General features: G+C 44.8%; 1 protein-coding gene across 2 annotated transcripts in view; it reads left to right on the top strand.

The window, feature by feature from the left end:
- The window catches only part of DPP6 (dipeptidyl peptidase like 6), a 1,161,897-nt gene that overhangs the window by 118,546 nt on the left and 1,024,124 nt on the right, over nt 1–19,227 (top strand). Inside the window, exon 1 of one of the 2 annotated variants that reach the window (XM_074378865.1) lies at nt 7,265–8,077. The exons of the other annotated variant lie outside the window; for it this stretch is intronic. Coding sequence (XP_074234966.1) covers nt 8,027–8,077 — 51 coding nt within the window. The 5' untranslated portion in view covers nt 7,265–8,026. Of the gene's footprint in view, nt 1–7,264; nt 8,078–19,227 lie in introns of those variants that run through there. 2 annotated transcript variants of the gene reach the window in all.

Here is a 19,227-nt window from a genome sequence, read left to right as displayed (position 1 = left end):
GACTACAGCTACATACATCATCTTTCAGTCTCCCAAGTGAGCCTGAATGAAAAAGGCATTCACACTGTCTGATTCCATTTATATAGAGTTCAAAACTCTCCCAGACTAACTAGTGTTAGAGTCAGGTTAGTGATTTTCTCAGGGAAGAAATGGGATTGTAACCAGAAGAATGCACCAAGAAAACTTGTGACACCCCTTATGTTCTATGTCTTCATCTGGTTGTGATTACATGAACGTGTGCACTTTGAGATAAGTTATTAAGTTGTAGACTTATGACTGAGGCACTCCTCTCTAAGTGTCATACTTCAACAAGATGTTTTGGTTTGTTTTTATATTTAAAGACAGAAGAAAGGGGAGAGTATTTAAGGTAAAGAAAATAGCATGAAAAAAAATCCCTATGCAGGAATTAAGTGTGTACAAAGATTGAATAAGGTCATGCGAATGTAGTACAGAGGTGAAGAAATAAAGAGAAAGAGAGGAGGAAGGGAGAAGCGAAAAAAGGAAGGAGGAAGGGAGAAAGAAAAGACAATAGAAAAAGAAAAACCTGAAGCTGGAATAGTTAAGTAATAGCAGCACCTCTCCAAGGTCCTGAAACTTGTATACTTCCCTAACAGCAATGAACGCCAGGGAAGGCGTTTAGCTGTGGAGAGGGTGGTGACGTGATGAGGTTTGTACTTCTAATATTTCCCGGTAAATACACTGGAGAAGGGAAAGAAGGAGATGTGAGCAGAAAAGGAAAGAAATAATAGCAACGGTCCAGCAGAGAGAAGAGTTGGTTACCTGGGTCTGAGTGCTGGTGGTAAGGAAGCAGCAGGAGTGTATAATTGTTAGGATACAGGGGAAGAGGGAGAGGAAACTATGCTTAAAATTCCAGCCCAAGTTTTCTGGCTCCAAAATACCTTTTATTTATTTACTTATCTTTATTTGTTTATTTATTTTGAGACAGAGTCTCCCTATGCCGCCCAGGCTGGAGTCCAGCAGTGTGATCTTGGCTCACTGCAACCTCCGCCTCCCAGGTTCAAGCAATTCTCCTGTCTCAACCTCTCCGAGTAGGTGGGACTACAGGAATATGCCACCACACCCAGCTAATTTTTGTACTTGTTACATATAATTTTTATCATAAGCAAACTAAAATCCCTCCCTTTGTTTGAATGTGTTTTGCACATCTATTGCTTTAAGTTTTTAAGTGTTTGACCATTACTCTCCCATAAAAAAACTCCACAAGAATGCTGAAACATATAATGTGACTCACTGATTCTATAAAATAGATATGTAAAGGAATTTCACATTGCCCAGAGATACTAGGAATCACATAGCCTTAACTGCTTATATTTTCCGATACTTTGCTTAGTTACAAGGCTTCTGTATATATTCTCATGTATAAAGGAGCCCAACAATTGTTTCATACTCTTACACTTCTGTAAGGTAGTTTAATACCAACAAAATACTGTGTGAGTCAAGAGGCCTTAATCAATCTGTTAGAGTAGGAAACTGAAGAGTTAAAATAGTTCTGTTTTTGGCCTATGCCAACATGTGACATGGGACAAGGCTGGGGATATGACATCCAGGATCCATCCTCTGTTCGTCCTCCTGTAAATTAGGTCTGCAGCCTAACACGCTTGTTAATACTCAGAGACAAGTCTGAAGGGGAGATAAGAGACACTGAGCTGGATCCCTGTGTATTTTGGTCCATACCTGAGATGAACCTGAAATTCAGTCTATTACCTGAAGATCAATCTGCTGTAATGAATTCAGTCTGACTTATCTCATTCCCAGGACGTTCCTGTTAAATGGAGCAAGCATGAGATAGAGATGAACCTAAGTCGTTTCTTTGACTCTTCATCTACTCTGGCAAAGTGAAACATTGCCAAAGATAATGGTCTTTTAATTAATTTTGGAGAGTTATTTGTGTATACACTTAGAATTTCTTTGATACATGCTTCATTAATAGGGCAGTGTGCTAGGTTTAAAGAAGATATTTATTTTAAAATTTTGTAATGTCAATTCTTGATTGAAAGTATAGTGGAAGAGGTAGCAGCATAAATATCCTTTCATTCATTGCTTCATTTGTTCAAGAAATAAGAATTAAACAGCCTACTACTCATAAGTCACAGTGTGAAAGTAGGAGGACCCTAAGAAGAACGTGAAGGCATATGCCTTCAAGTTGGGATGCAGAGGCAGCAATGCCAATAAGTAAGTATGTGTGATAAGTTGTTAGATGTGCAATTCTAGCTATAAGACAATTGATTTAATGGCCAACATAGCCCTTGTAATGTAGCATTAGCACTGAGGTGAGATTAAAATCAGTTTCCATCTCTTGGTTACAAAGGGTCAGTGGGGAAATGGGTCATCTGTGGGCAGGGTTGACATTGGACTTAATAGTTTTGCCTGGATGATCTATAAATGGCTGTTTTCTAATCCTACTACTACCCAAATGATATCTTTATCATTCCAACCCCAAATTAGTGCAGGAGCAGCTGGGTGTGGTGGCTTATCCCTGCAATCCTAGCACTTTGAGAGACCAAGGTAGGTGGATCATGAGGTCAGGAGATCGAGACCAGCCTGGTCAATATGGTGAAACCTGGTCTCTACTAAAAACACAAAAATTAGCTAGGTGAGGTGGCACGCACCGGTAGTCTCAACTGCTTGGGAGGCTGAGGCTGGAGAATATCTTGAACCTGGGAGGCAGAGGTTGCAGTGAGCTGAGATCATGCCACTACCCTCCAACCTGATGACAGAGCAAGACCCCATCTCAAAAAAAAAAAAAAATCGTGCTAAAAAAAATTAGTGCAGGCGCTTCCTAGATGCCTTGCCTGTCCCTCTGTTTCCTTGCTTTGGTGGGCGGATTTGATTTTAAAATATGGATCATGCTCTATCAATGTCTACCTGGGCGCCCTGGCTGTGACATTTCCATTTTTGCAGGACGTGGCTCACATGGCTCTCACTGCTGGTCTCCACATGTCCTTTCACCCTCGCTTCCCACACCCAGCTCTGCTTCCAGGTGATAGTGTACTGAATTATGCAGGCAATCCCTCTGCAGACATTCATTTTCCCTGGCTCCAGGTCCTAACAGCTAAATTTGTATTGCTCCTATGAGATGTATTTCAGCTGTCATCACTTGCTTTATCTTTCTTTCATATTTGCCTAAAGACCCCAGGAGCCCTGTCATCTGTATTACTGTATCATATTTGTACAATTATTTTTGTTGTTGTCCATGTTGCTAATTTGGGTGTCAGCCACCAGACACTGTGAAATCCTCAAGGACAGGGACTGTTTTCTATAATAAAATCCATCACCTGTCATCAAGCTTGGCATATCATTAGTCTCTCAAAATACTTTAATTTGTCTAAATTTCTGAGTGGGTGATTGAGAGAAGGTAAAAATGTTTGTTATGTGCTTTCTCCAAACCATTATTATCATACCTGTGTATTTTGTAAAATAAATGCTGACCCATCTCATACTTTCTCTAGTACATATCTTCCTGAAAATTTATGGGTAAACTAAATTATAGGAATGAATAATGTCTTCAATGAAATAGGACAGCTCACATTTTAAAGAAAATCAGTAATGAGTCAAGCTGTGTAAAATAATAGTTTTACTCTCTTTTGCTATGTCACCTTCACTGTCACTTTTACAAGTTGGGAATTTTACACATTGAGTTTCCTTATGTTGGAGTTTCTCTATATAAAGGTAGTAATGCAGATAAAGTTTAGTAATAAGTAATAAGAAAAGAACACTGGTAAAGTGACATGGGGAATCTGTTCCTGTGTTGTAAATATTTCCTGACATCAAATGTGGAACTGAACATCTTGCCAAAAGTCTCAAAGCCACTTTAATCAAAGCAGTTGCTAATGCCAGCAGTACATAAATTGAGGGTGGAGCAAAAGGATGAACATCACTAATGTCTGCATTAAATGTGGACAGAGCCTGGCTGAGTTAAACAGATGCCAGGAGTCAACACTAGGCAAAGGGAAATGGGATAGGTGCTGTGAGACAGGGCAGGTTCTACAGGACTTAGGTGCTCCAGAACAGAGCAGATTCTATGTGGTCAAACCTAACAGAAACAGTGCAGTGAGAATCATAAGATAAACATGCTATTCCTGTGGTCTGGGTAAAAAATAAATAACAGGAAATACAGCTGCAAAACCTAGAAAGAGAAGAGCCAATACTGCTGATAAACATAGGACCACCTTTGCGTCCCTGTTTGTGAATGAAATAGCACAAGAAAAAGTCATTTTGAGGATGGGATGGGAAGAGAGCCTCCGATGGTGATGCTCTCTTCAAATGGTTCCTCATCAAATTTTCTCAGAAATTTTAATACCCCAAATTCATATAGAAATTGAGAACCATCCTATTTTAAGCACTTTTTCCTTACACCCTTGCTTTTCTTCTTTTTTTTTTTTTTTCCAAGATAGAGTTTCACTCTTGTTGCCCAGGCTAGAGTGCAATGGCATGATCTGGGCACACCGCAACCTTCCTTCAAGCCCGTTCAAGCCAGTCTCCTGCCTCAGCCTCCAGAGTAGCTTGGATTACAGGCATCCACCATGCCCAGCTAATTGTTATATTGGCTGGTCTTGAACTCCTGACCTCAGAACTGCCTGCCTGCTCCTCCCGAAGTGCTGGGATTACAGGTGTGAGCCACCACGCTTGGCCCCTTCTTTCTTACAGAGACCTCTAATCCTCATTCTTTTCCTTCCCAGTATTCTGTATGGCAGTGTCTCAAGGCAAACAAGTTGCAAAGAATGAATAGGCATGACCTGAATATTCAGGATTGCTTTAGCTGTTTTATTCTGTGCAGCGTTCCCTCCCATGCCTGCTTTTCAGCCCTGCTCTTTCTGCAGGGCTCTGGGTCAGAAGCTGGGCAGGAGGAGCAGAACACAGCACCCCTGACAAGTAGCAGGGCTGGAAGGATGATGGTGAAGTGTTAGGAGAAAATGTGTCTGCTAACAGAGTTGTTTCTTAACCTAAAGGTTTAATCCATTTTATAACACTTTCCATTTCCAGGAATAATTTGAAGGAAACTATAAAAATGGAAGACTAAAAATATATTTGTCGGCAAGGTACAGTGGCTCATGCCTGTAATCTCAGCACTTTGGGGGGCCAGGGCAGGTGGATCACCTGAGGTCAGAAGGTTGAGAGCAGCATGATCAATGTGGTAAAACACCATTTCTACTAAAAACACAAAAGTTAACTGGGCGTGGTGGCAGGCCCCTGTAGTCCCAGCTACTCGAGAGGCTGAGGTAGAGGAATTGCTTGAACCCAGGAGACAGAGGTTGCAGTGAGCCAAGATCACGCCACTGTACTCCATCCTAGGTGACAGAGCGAGATGCCCTCTGGGGGAAAAAATTTGTCTTCTTTATTTTTCCTCTCTCCTCCATCACATGGTGATGGGATGGGAAAAGGCAGGTTGTGGGGAGAAGTTTGGAGGTCCTTGCTTGGTGGCAAAGAGAGGGAGGAAAATTCTAGATGAACGAGTGCCGCTTCAAAGGAAGAAGAAAAAGAACCATTTTAACACTGCTTAAAATACAATTTAGACTGGTGACATTTTCTGTCCACACTCACCTGGGCTTGTCCTGACATTCAACAGTGTAAGTGACCTGTACTCTAAGTGTTCCCTTCTAGAGAAAAGCTGTGATTGAGCAGCCTGCTGCTGTCTGAATTTCTGTCTCTCCCTTTTCCAAAATTCATATGTGAAACCTAGCCCCAGGGTGATGGTGTTAGGGGGTGAGGATTTGGGGAGGTGATGAGGGAGGAGCCCTTATGAATGGGATCAGTGCTCTGATAAAAGGAACCCCAGACAGCAGCCTTCCCTCAAACGATGGGACGCACAGCGAGAAGGTGTCGTCCATGAGCATATTCTCGTCAGTCAGAGGGTCTGCTGGCACCTTGGTCTTGGAATTCCAGCCTCCAGAACTGTGAGAAATAAATTTCTGTTGTTAATAAGCCACACATTTTCCAGTATTTTCTTATCACAGCCAGAGACGTACAAATCCCAACAGAGATGAAGAGTCCTTCTAGAAACTAAAGTGCACCTACCACTTTCTAGCAAAGCCTGGTCCACATTACTTTAAAAGTGACTTTTCAAGCATTTTGCTTTGGTTTGCCTATTTATTCCACTTCCTATCTCAAGCCCAAATCACTAGTTTACACTTGTAAACAACTGCTCATGCATATGTGCTAATGTTTTTGTGTAGAATATACATATTACATATTATATCAATACATAATGTATCATTCATGCTTGCATGTGGGCATTGTGGGTATCTTACATGTAATCACTGTTGCAGTTACTTAGAATCATCTGCTTCTTTGTGAGTTCGAAAGTGACCTCTTACTCTTTTTTACAAACGGAGATTTTTTGTGAATGTAAATAACGGAAAAGCTTCCCAAAACCCTCCCCTCAGGCGCTGGCACACGCTTACACACACACACACACACACGCACACACACACACACACACACACAAGCCTGATGTGTCCATCACCTCTGAATCCGGCTTTTGAAGTGGTCTGTCTGGGTGGGTCTGCAAATGAATTTAACCAACCTCTGCGCGCTCGCGCTCTTGGGAGCGCGCATCCTTGTGTGGTCCAGGGAGCAAACCGCGGCTGTGAATGAATGATTGATGGGAGGAGCGCGCAGGGGTAGCAGGTGGTCACTGGTCAACCCGCCGCTCTGGGTGGAGCTTAGGGAAATCCACGCAGGAATTTGGCCCCTGGGTTCCAGGGCTGTGGAGGGTCCTGGGCGCCAGGCTGGGCTGTGGGAGGTCTCTTGAATCAGATCCCTGCAGGCAGACAAGAGGGAGCCAAAGAAACAAAGCCTCCTAGGGATGTGGCTGGGGCGGGAGCCCGGAGGGAAGTGGAGCTCGGGAAGCCAGGTGTGCGGCGGCGGGGAGAGCGGCTGGGCCATCCGCGCTGGGAGCCCGGCGCTGCGGTTCCCGGCAAGGTCCTCTGCGCCCTGGAACTGCCGCGGCGGCGGACGCAAAGGCCGACCCAGAGTGCAACCATGGAGACGTGTGTCCCATAGTAACCTGCCACAACATTATTTATAAGCTGCCATCCCCTCCCAGTCTACCCCCACGTCCCCTCCGCTCCCTCGCCAGACTTGCGGGCGACGTGCACGGCCGCGTCTGGCTCTTCCCGGCCTCTTCCTCCTCTTGCGGGCGCAGCCGATCAATAGTTAACACCCGGCTGCGGGCGGCGGCTCCACCCGCGGCAGGCACCGTAGCGCTTGTTTGTAGAAGCCGAGCCTGAGTGCGCCGCGCGCGCGCCCAGTCCAGTCCTGCGCGGAGTGGGCGTTGACCCGGGAAGGGGCGTTTGCGGAGGGGCTGCGCTCGCTGCTCAAACAGTTTGGGCTCGCTTAACCTTGATGCAGCCCGAGGCTTCCCAGTCCAGCCCAGTTCAGACAGTATACCCGGCGCGCGCGCGCGCGCGCACAAACACACACACACACACACACACACACACACACACACACGCCGTCCCTGGCGCCGCCGCCCGACCAGGTCCCCGCCCTTAGGGACCACAGAGGCGACCGCTGCACCCAGCTCCGCCTGCTGGAGGAGCCCCCCCGAGCTGGGGCCGAGCCGCCGGCGTCCCCGAGTGCGCCCCCCGCGCGTGCCGCCCCGCTGTAGCTCGCAGTGTGCTGGCTGAGAGCTCTGTGGACACGCGCGCAGTCGGAGCTGCCTCTCGCCCTAGCTGGCTGGGCTCGCAGCCTCTTTCTCCCTCCCTGGCTCCTGGCTTTTTGTTTAAAGCAACACCCACCCTCCAGCCGGCTTTTTTTTTTTTTTTCTTTATTGGCTGCGGCCAAAAAGAGTTGATTACTATTGGGATCCGCTGGGTAAAGACACGAGCAAGGAGTGAGGGGAGGTGGGAAAACCCAAGACCTGGAAGATTTTTTTTTTTTTTTTTTCTTCAAAAAGCCGTTTCCAGCCAGTCTTGCGCCAGTCCAGTCTACTTTAATCCTCACCAGGACAATGGATTAAGTGACTCTTCCCTCGGCCAGAAGTAACGTTCAGACTTGGGGCAAAATGAAGGAAAAGGCCATGATCAAGACCGCGAAGATGCAGGGGAACGTAATGGTGAGTGGTGCGGCCGGGGCGCGCGCGGGGTCGTGGGACCCACGGCGAGGAGCGATACCGGGGAGGTCTGTCCTCGTGAGAGTCCCCAACCTCCCCGGAAGGGCAGCGACCCCCGTGTCCGCGCGCAGCGGCGCTTCCCCCACTCCCCACCAGAGCCCACCCAGAGGCGCCCGGGGGCGGAGGAGCAGGCATTTCTTTGCAAATTGCAACTTTGTGGCTCCATGGGCGCTCTCCTTCGGGCAGGTGGCTTTGTGTTTTGGGCGCGAGATGAGGGGTGGGAGGGGAGGAAGGGGCTGCGGGGAGCCCTCGCTGGCCACGGGTCGGTCCAAGCCCCAGGCAGACCCCCAGGGCTCCATGGGAACACGCAGGGAGAGGGGGTCACTTTGGCCAGGGAAGGGCCACTGGGCCCTGGGGCCCGCGCCGGCCTCAGAGCTGCGAGTCCCCGGAGCTCGAGACCTGTTGGGTTTGCGGAGCCTTCGGAGCTCTGAGGGCAGGTGCCAGTCGCTCCGCTGCGTTCCAGCCTCCAGCCGCCGCCAGGCGGGACACTGCTCCAGTGGACTGTGCTGGAGGAGGAGGAGGTCGGGGGCACTTCCACCCTCGGGAGGGCCGCGCATCTGGAAACGCGGCTGGTCCGCGGGAGGCTCAGGGCTGCTGGCCAGGAGGCATCTCTGCACGGATAACTTTCTCACTGGAGGACCCGGGGTTCCGCCTCCCTGGCGAGCCCACCCGCCTCGCCGCTCCCCGCTGACCCGCGCGGCCTGGGCGCGCCTGATCTGGGGCTCACGTTAGCCTGGGGCACGGGGCCCAGGGGTCAGGGTACTGGAGTCTCCGGCGAGGACGAGAGGGTTGCCATCTTGTTCTGTTGAAATTGTTTGTGTGCCTGCGTGTGTTTATTTTAACCCGTTAGGTCTTGGTGTGGGAGGAATCCTCCCAGGGTCCTTGATTTTATGTTGCTGGCTGGCACTTTTTATTTATTTATTTATCTTTTTTGGCGGGCGGCAAACAAGGATATGGGAATTGCCCTGCTACTTTTGAAGTTCAGCAGATTTGCAGATGCTACTTTGGAGGGTTCCCCAAGAATGGCAGAAATTCTTTCAGGGCCAAGGTCCGGTGTGGTTTACAAAAGTGGGTTGGGTCCAAGTGATGGGGGTGGGGAGGTACCTTTGGGAGAACTCAGGCAGTGGTGAATTTTTGACCTCGCTTTAAGCAAAACACACAGTTAATGGAAATTTTGTATTAATTGAACAAATACCCAGCCGGCTTAACCACACCCACGGCAGACACCTGTTGCCTGGCAGAGAGAAGCGCCGTGGGTTCAGAACTTGACTCTGGACGGAGGTGTGAGTCTCTGGGTTCAAGACAGCCCGCAGGAAAGTAATCGCTGCATTGACCGGCTTACTCTTTAGGACCCCTCCCCACCCCCGAGGCGACAAGCCCCCATCTAGGGGTCGTTCTCAGCCCTCAGTCCGTGGTTCTCTGACAGACTGACCTAATTGCTTGTTTATGAACGTACGTCTGTTGCCTTCATTTTTCCTACTCTTTTTTTAGCCATTGTGGTGTTCAGCATGTTTTTTGCATAAACAGGATAGAAACGTATATGGAGTAATGTTTTTCAATTAAATGCCCATCCACAGCCATCATTCCTCATTTATGTGATGCCTTCATGTGCTAGGGAAACCTGTGTGTTTAGGGCTGGGGCTGAATTTGAGGATTGAGGTTAATTATACTGATAAGGCAACACTACTGACTCATTACCTCGCTCTACTGCCAAATAAGTGTTTGTACTCATAACTTACATGGCATGCTATGAATGAGCCAAATCTTCATATTGCATCTTTACCAGAAACCTTATGGTCTTTGCCGTCCCCCAGCCCCGCTCTGCATTTTACTTCAGCAAATAAAGAATAAAAGGATTGCTAATTGCATTTCTCACTTCTGCTCTGAATAAGGATATTCCATGTGGTACTCACTGCATCCGTTCCCCGTGTCTAACGTTAACAAGTGTAATTGGAGCCAGGTGAACTGAACCTGGAAAATTCTACAGCAACCCATCTTTTCAGAGTTATCCGTTGGCCCAAGAAAACAATGAGATGCACGCTAACTCAACTTTTAAATGTTCTTATCAATTCTGAAATTGATAATTATGGCTCCACAGCCTGCTGTGTAACTTATGTGAGATTTCATGCGCCGAGAAAATCCATGTGGCTTCAGTTGAGTGATCATTTAGGACTTACCCATCGCTAATCTCTCAAGTTGCTTTGGAAGACTCTTGCTAATCACAGCCTCTCTTGGATTAGATGACTGGCAAATTCTTTGCACTCACAACTTGATTGAAATTCAGGTGATGTTTTACATTCAAGATGAGGACTGAATGATTTACTCCTATTACTGACAGCTGAGTTGCCGTACATCTGACAGCTACAAAAGGTGGCAGAATGTTTTATACTGTAGTAACACTGAATCCACATACACACAGAGACACACAAACCAGATCTCAGTTCAGGGTACTCAAAGATCTCTGAACTGTCTAGACTCACATTTGAGGTCCGATATTTAAAAAAGGAAGACAGACACTTGGCACAGCCCAAATGGTCATGGAAATGTCATATCCAGTTCCAGCCATGCCTGTGAATTGCCTTCTAATCCACCCCCTGCTTGCTGACATCCACACTGGATGATTGTTCTGAACCTGCAGCCTATTGTTTCACCAGGAGCCCTACAAGAATCGTGGCGGTAGCCTCCTGGCTTGTCCTTGCCATGCCACATTGCTTAGTTCAAAGTCTGCTCCTATAAAATCTTTAAAAAATATTTTATGCCTCACACATTGATTTACAAATTTATTTCTCAATACACCCAGAGGATTAAGAGAAGGCAGATGCACCGGCATACTCTCTGATCTTTTGTTTTAGCAAATGGGTAAAAGAAATACCACAGGTGGAATCAGTTTAGAACTTTTTTTTTCCCCCCCTTTGGTTGAGACAGAGTCTCACTGTGTCACCCAGGTTGGAGTGCAGTGGTGCAATCTCGGCTCACTGCAACATCCCTCTTCTGGGTTCAAGCAATTAGGCTTAGCCTAAGCCTCCTGAGTACCTGGGACTACAGGTGTGTGCCACTACACCTGGCTAATTTTTTTTTTTGAGATAAAGTCTCGCTCTGTCACCCAGGCTGGAATGGCTCCACATCGGCTCACTGCAGCCTCTCCTTCCTAGGTTCAAGTGATTCTCCTGTCTCAGCCTCCTGGGTAGTTGGGATTACAGGCGTGTGCCACCATACCCAGCTAAATTTTGTATTTTTAGTAGAGACGGGGTTTCACTATGTTGGTCAGGCTAGTCTTGAACTCCTGACCTCAGGCGATCTGCCCACCTCTGCCTCCCAAAGTGCTGGGATTACAGGTGTGAGCCGCCATGCCTGGTTAGGACTTCGATTTTTATTCTTGAGAAGAGGCTGTATTATAAAACTTCTAATACTGTGAGAACTCACAGGCTAACCATGTCATATTTAATCTGTAATTTAATATGGTGAGATAAAATTCTAAGGTCACAGGTTTCTGAGAGTGGTCACCATGTGTCACAGTGTTGTGATACTTGAGTGGGTATTTCTCTACTTGCTAGTTGTTCAACATCCTTTCATAAAACCATCACCCTTATAACTAGACTCATCCTTGAAATATTGATGAATCCCACCTGTTCAGGAAAAAGTGGCTAGGCATGGGTCCATTTCATAATCCTTCTTGCAGGATTTATGGGACTGGGAATAGTTGAAACACGTTCATGGCCCATTAAAAAATGCCGATTTCCAGAAAGTAGATTCCAAAGCCAAAGGTGATCAGCACAGGATGGTTTATAAAATTTCTACAATAAAACTGTAGTGAAGAGGGCTGTCCTATTTTTTCCACAGAGCTGTGTTTAGTTCTTTAGTTCATACATCCACTGGGTCTGAGTGTTTGGACATAAAAATGTACTAAATTGGTGTTTCCTGTTGCACAGCCATCATCTCCTTTTCTGTAACATGTCCTGGTCAGTAATCACAGTACTGCTAACTTGATCAGCATTTGGATTTTGAACCCTCTGTGCTATTACCAAGAGGGGTGGTGCATGTTGAAATATGTACATCTAATCTTTATTCACCCCATGGACAACGTGCTTTGCACAGGAAGCATTCCAGTGGATAAATTTGTTAAATTAATGGATAGTTGTTCCTTGCTTGAAGACTGCTTACCATAGACTCTGCATTTGTGAGAAAGGCTCATGGTTTCAGTTGGATATTGCTTTTAAGAATTCTTTCAAGTTCTAATGTGTCAGATAACGGGAGAGATAATGCCATGCATAGGGTATTTTCTACTTCCAGCTACCAATGGAAACTTATGCTCAGTTTAGGGTGTAAACAGCTAATGCATCGATCTTCTTTATTTGGGAAGGCATAGAAGTCAAATAAAATATGGAGAGGAATCTCTCAACTTAAAATGTTTTACTTGGGAAGCAAGAATTGCAATCTGAGGCATACACAGACCAGTGGTCTTCAGTATGTCTGAAGAACAAAGAAGACTGTGAGTTTTATTAGTAAAGCAAATGTGACCTATTGTTTTGAAAGAAAACTCATTGGCCCTAGAGCTGGCAAGCTCTGATGGGTGAGCCGACTGTGGTAGGTAAAACTAGTCTTAGAGTCACTGCAGGTTGTTTCAGCAGCTACTAGGTAAAACTGATCTTAGAGGTATGGTAGGCCGTTTCAGCAGCTGAGCTTGTGGGAAATTTAATTCTTAGAGCAGATGCTATGTGCCCCCAGTGCTTTCTCCCTGGCCCCTCAACTCAGACATCGAGTTTCTTAATGAAGATGGAGGAAAGATTAAAGACTAAATGTCTTGGGGACTGCCCCATCACCCTTGGATTCCAAGAACCACAAGGATTCCATTGGGTATGACAAGAATGACCCAATTTGTATAATCACCTTTTCCAGAGGTAAATACATTTACTCCAGATCATTTTTTAACTTTCTGTTTATTAAACTAAAATAAATTCAGCAACATAGAGGAATTCTGTGACCTCTTTCAGTTATGGGAGCCAATTTTATTTGATAGGAAGACCACGTTTTAGAACTCAAGAGTGTACCCCAGACCGTCTAGGGCTCTTGATCATACTAAGCTAAGAACAGACAGGCAGGCAGAACCAACCAGAATCCCCCCTTTATCAATGTGGCTTCCTGTGATGATGGGAGAAAGGGCTCCATTCAGAAAGTAGACGTTTCAAAAACCCATCTTGAACAGTGGCTATTAGCAATGGCTGAACAGTAGAATCAGCTGGGATGTTTTGAAAAATCTAGAGTCATCTATGGGCATTGGGGAATTGGGAATGTTTGGATGAGAGTAGACATTCTCAATGTTGCCTGGAGCCACTAGTTCCCCCTGCCACCTCAGTACCCACCCCTGACTAGAGACACCCAGGGGATTCTGATTCCATTGCTTCAAGCTGCAGTCTGTGCACTAATATGTTTAGTAATGCTTCTGTTGTGCAGCCAAGATTCAGAACCAGTGGGTCAGAGGTGATTTTTAAAAATAAATATTACCATCAAAGCCTAAGGAAATATTATAACATTTATAAGGAAGCTTCCTGGAAAATGTACAATCAAGTCTGTTTCCAAGCGTTGTGGAGGTGGCCAATTATATGGAAAGATGGCAGAGAACGCAGAATAAGGAGAAAGATGAAGTGAAACATGCATGAGAGAGAAAAGTAAATAGTCGCCAGGGAAAAGCTGAGGAAACATGCTGTGTGTTTAAGTTTTCTAAGCTCAGTTACAGACTCGATTTGGAGGAAAAACAAAAATCTCTAAAGAAATTCAATTGTCCTTCTTTCCTTTTGCTTCATGTCCAGAAAAGAGCAATCTTTTTTACTTCAAGATACACTATTATTTCTAGGTCCTTGGGGAGCTGGTGGGGAGTTGGGGAGAGAGAGCATGGGGAGAAATGCCAGATACAGGTGAAGGGGAGGAAGGCAGCAAATCACACTGCCACGTGTGCACCTATGCAACAGTGTTGCATGTTCCCCAAAACCTAAAATGCAATAATAAAAAAAAAGAAATCAAAGTCAAAAAAAAAAAGATATGCTATTATGTGTCTGAGGTTCCCCTGAAAATGTATTACAAACCCAGCAGAGCAAGTAGAAGCAAGGAGGGTGATAGCAGAAAGCTGAAGGCCGCCCTGGACCAGCAGGAGAAGTTCTGGGATTCCCAGTGGCCACCAAGGGGCCTCTGCAGGCAGCTCCCTGGACTGCTGTTTCCTCATGTGTAGAATGAGGGAATTTGAATAGATTGATTATTCTTGCAGTCTGTTTCAACTCCCTCTCCCAGTGAAGGGTAGCTTTATTACCGTCTCTTCAGCATTGATCGTAGGACATGCTTTAGAAGTCACCTTCCATGCCAGAACAAATACCTTGTTGGCATCATAATTTCTTCTGCCTTGACTTATGTGACAGCCCCCAGCTCACCAGTCTGTCTCAGCAAGCATGCCACTGTATTCAGGGAAAGCAGGTAGATGGCATCAGTGTGGATAAGCAGTGCCAATAAGCACAAAATCTAGAGAATTCATACACCAGCCTTGATGACTCGGGAAGACCGTGTATGTGTGTGTAGCACACTGCATGTACCCATGTGCACCTGCGTATGCGCACACACACACACACACACACACACACACACACACACACACACACACAGTTCATACAGCTTGGTTGTAAAATACTGGCACCATTATCCAGCATAGCTGAAGATCTGTTGGATAAGGGCTCCTGTGGGTGTAATCACTTTGACTGCTTGGGTTTCTTGGATATTAAAAAAATAACCACACTGTAATAAAACAGAAGTGCCAAGGATGTTCTGGTTTCCAGTGTGGTGTTACTCATCTGTAAAAATAAAAGGGAATGCTGGCTAGCCAGGCCGGACACAAGGCCTGTTTGGCAAGGCACCAGCTGGATGGGATGGATCTGTGCTGGGTCTCACTATGAGGAGAAGTCTAAGGCTGATCACATTTTTTTCACCGATAATGGTATTTGAAAAGTGGGATTTTCTTCTCTTTCTTTTTTCCCCTCTTACTAGATTAATGCCCCTATAAACTACACATAATTTTGTTTTAAATAATTCTCATTTTATGGTTTTTGTCCTATATAAACAACTCATAGTAAAACTCCACTAACAGGAACTTAACTGTGAACTTGAGCAAACTAGACTAACAGTCTCATACATTTCATTACATTAATCTAAAAAGTGGTACTCTATGGTATATTCTGACTTCATGATACATTCAGCTCAGTGTTCTATGTCTTCTTGTTTTATATTCTTAGGAAGTAAGAATAATTTTCAAGCCTAAAGGCCAAAATTTGTTCATTCTTACAAAATTATTTTGATTGTGGATTACATTCTCCATGATAAGTAAGGCAAAAATGAATTAACACATTTAAAAAATTATCTTTAACAGGCTGGGTGCTGTGGTTCATACCTGTAATCTCAGCACTTTGGGAGGCTGAGGTGGGAGGATCACTTGAGGCCAGGAGTTTGATACCAGGTTGTGCAACATAACGAGACCCTCATCTCTACAAAAAGATTTAAAAAATAATTATCCAGGAGTCGATATTATGTGCCTGTCATCCTAGCTACTCAGGAGACTGAGATGGGAAGATCATTTGAGCCCATGAGATTGAGGCTGCAGTGGGCCAAGATTGTGCCACTGCACTCCAGCCTGGGTGGCAAAGCATGACCCCCATCTCTTTAAAAAGTAATAAATAAACATACTTATTTATAATAGAAAATCAAAGAGTATCTGGTTAAATGGTAGCTTTCCAGAAAATTCCATTTATCAGACCAAACCATATCCTGAGCATTTTATAAAAGGGCCCTGTTTTGCTATTTTTCTTCCCATGTCTCTGTAAATTGTACATCTATTTTTTAAGATCTCCACCCTTTCATTTCAAACCTAATTAATAACTTACAGTTGTAGACAACCTATACAGCTTCCAAAATAATTTTATATGTGCTCTGTTATTATATTAGAACAACCCATTGTGTTGGAAAGAAAGATATTCATTCTTTTTTTATGGTTGAAGGAGCTAAGATTTTGAGAGATTGTATGGTGGGACTGGTTATTTGAGGAGGAGCACAGGTGCTGACCTGTTTCCAGCCCTGGTTCTTTGCACACCACAGTGTATGCTTTTGGAAATTCTCTTCTTTTTCAATTGCAACTGGAAAGAAACAGAGAGCCTGGGAGATGGGAGAGAAAAATAAGAGATCATGTGGGACAGGATCTCTTCTGCTGTATCCTTATGGGATTTCCAGCCTCTGCTGGAACACATCCAAGGACCGGAAACTTCTGTCATTGTTGACAAGTTCTATTTGTTAACATGGTGCCTCTTATGTTGGGAAGATACATACCTCCACTGCACGTTCACCTACAGTTTTAGCTTGAAGTCTTTTAACCACAAAGATTGTCTTATCCCTACTTCACATGACAACTGTTCGAGTAAGTTCCAACAGTTTCCATGTGGCCCCATCATAGTCTCTTTTCTCGGGAAAATGTCTCTATTTCTTTCAACTTATATATAAAAGTTTGATCAGAGTAATTATGGATTTAACAACAAGAAACCTTATTTTTATCCAATCATTGCTATCTTTTTCTGTTTCTTAGCTTCCACAAATTTCTTCCTATTTATTGTTGTTGATTTGAGAATCTTCACACTGTTTCCCAGGGTGGCTGTACTGATTTCATTCCCACCACCAGTGTTCAGTGTTCCCCTTTCTCCACATCCTCACCAATCAATGCTATTTTTTTTTTTTGAGCCATTAGGGAACTGATGAAAAAGAGCAGTCTGGAGTGAAACAGTAGATTGTCTTCAAAAGCTATGTGGGTAAGGAGCAATCAAAGAAAGATAATACCAAGGCAAATACCTGGAGGATGTGAAGCCAAGCGCATCACAGGAGGGAATGAATCATCAAGAGGCTGGTTAGTGGGTACGAACGTGCAGTTGGATAGGAGTAAGTTCTCATGTACAACAGCACAGTAAGGAGACTGCAATTACTAGTCATTGTATATTTTGAAGTAGCTAAAAGAGTCGGGTGCAGTGGCTCACACCTGTAGTCTCAGCACTTTGGGAGGCCAAGGTGGGAGAATTACTTGAGTCTAGGAGTTTAAGACCAGCCTGGACAACACAACAAGACCCCTAAGAAAAAATTTTTAAAAATTTAAAACACAAGACCCCTAAAATTTTTTTTTTTTTAATTTTAAAAAATTTAGAACACAACAAGACCCCTAAAAAAAAATTTAAAAAGAAAATAATCCAGCCTTGGTGGCATACACCTGCAGTCTCAGCTACTTGGGAGGCTTAGGTGGGAGGATTGCATGAGGCCAGGAGTTCAAGGCTAAAGTGAGCTGTGACAGTGCCACTGCACTCCAGCCCGGGTGACAGAGTGAGACTTTGTCTGTAAATAAATAATAGTACCAACTAGAAGAGAGGATTTGAAATGTTCCCAACATGAAGAAATGATCAATGTAGGAGGTGATGAATATCCTAAGTAAACATACATCAAAATATCACATGTACCTCATAAATATGTAAATTATGTATCAACAAGAAAATGAAATCGGGAACGTTGAAACAGACAGACTCATGTAGAGACTTTGGCAAATGCTAATCACTGGACGCAGGAGGAAGGAAAATGGCCGTCTTTAGTATCAGAGGCCTTGCGTCTTGCGGTATGAGAGGTCTTCCACAGTAAGCAGTGTTGACCTGGCAAACAAGGGCTCTGAGAAACACGCGACGGATGACAACCAGCCTTATTTCCACTGGAATCTCGGGTCTCACCTCACTTACCACCGTCTGAGTTTGCATAGTCGCCTCTAGATGTGTGAGCATAATTTCTGTGCTTGGCTGGTTTGTGTATGTACAACTTTTATTCCGATAGCTTTCACTCTAATCAAGTAGTTCCTTGAATTCTGCATAGTTGCCTTTATGAAATAACTCACCGTTATTCACGAAGGGAAATGCGAGAGACAAAGGCATTCAGCTTCCACTGGTGTTAGGAATTAGAGCCACACACAGATCAAGGGTGGATGAAAACAAAAGCCCTCTGCAGCTGCTGCTGGTATCTCTCCCTCCCTCCCCTTCTCCCTCTCTCCTCCTCTTCTTTCTCCTTCTCTTTTTTCTCCTCTCTTCCTCCTCCTCTTCCTTCTCTTCTTCCTTTCCCTCCTTCTCCTCTTCCTATGTTTTCTTCTTATCCTTCTTTGATTATCTTAAGCCAAATGTATATTCTTACCCGGGTTTGTGAAATGCCTACCCTTCTCTTTACGTTGGGAAACTTGAGGAAGCTGAGCCCAGCTCCCCAGGACAGTTTGGTGACCTCTAATCATACATCCAGCCATAATCTCAGGCTGAAGAAGGCCAATCATTGACCCTAAAGAGAGTTTGGGACAGGCGTCCCCAAACTTTTTACACAGAGAGCCAGTTCACTGTCCCTCAGACCATTGGAGGGCCGCCACATACTGTGCTCCTCTCACTGACCACCAATGAAAGAGGTGCCCCTTCCTGAAGTGCGGCGGGGGGCTGGATAAATGGCCTCAGGGGGCCGCATGTGGCCCGTGGGCCGTAGTTTGGGGACGCCTGGTTTGGGAGATAGCTGACAGAGGAATACAGTGGATCTCTCTCATCCACATTTTGTCATTTGTTTGATTTTCTCCTACATTATGTTTTCTTCTGGTCAACTTGGCCAGCATGGTGGCAAATGCTGTTTTTATATGTGGACTTACTTGAAAAACTAATCTATCTTAGTCTTGGACTTTGAATATCATTAAAGTTCTCGAAGGACACGGCAAATAGCTGCTTGCAAAACACAAGGTTTAATAAGATTTAATCTTTCACTTCTGCTTAGCTTCTGAGAAATGTGTTGTGCTCAGAGTGCTCAAGCAGTAATTAGAATTGGGGGCTCTGAAATTATCAGCACCCACTGACTCCATGTGAGTGTGTATGTGACTGAGTGTGAATGCGTGTGCACAGACATGGCCAGGTGTGTACTCACGTGAGCACTGATGCTTAGGAAGCTGAGCTTCGCATCTTTCTCATTAAGAGTTGAAGGCTATTATCTAACCATGAAAATAAAATCTGATGGAATTAAGTTGA

This window comes from Saimiri boliviensis, chromosome 10, assembly GCF_048565385.1.
Source record: "Saimiri boliviensis isolate mSaiBol1 chromosome 10, mSaiBol1.pri, whole genome shotgun sequence".
NCBI classification, from domain to species: domain Eukaryota; kingdom Metazoa; phylum Chordata; class Mammalia; order Primates; family Cebidae; genus Saimiri; species Saimiri boliviensis.
The sequence above is the reverse complement of the archived record's forward strand: the minus strand, read 5'-3'. Positions and strand labels throughout refer to the sequence as shown.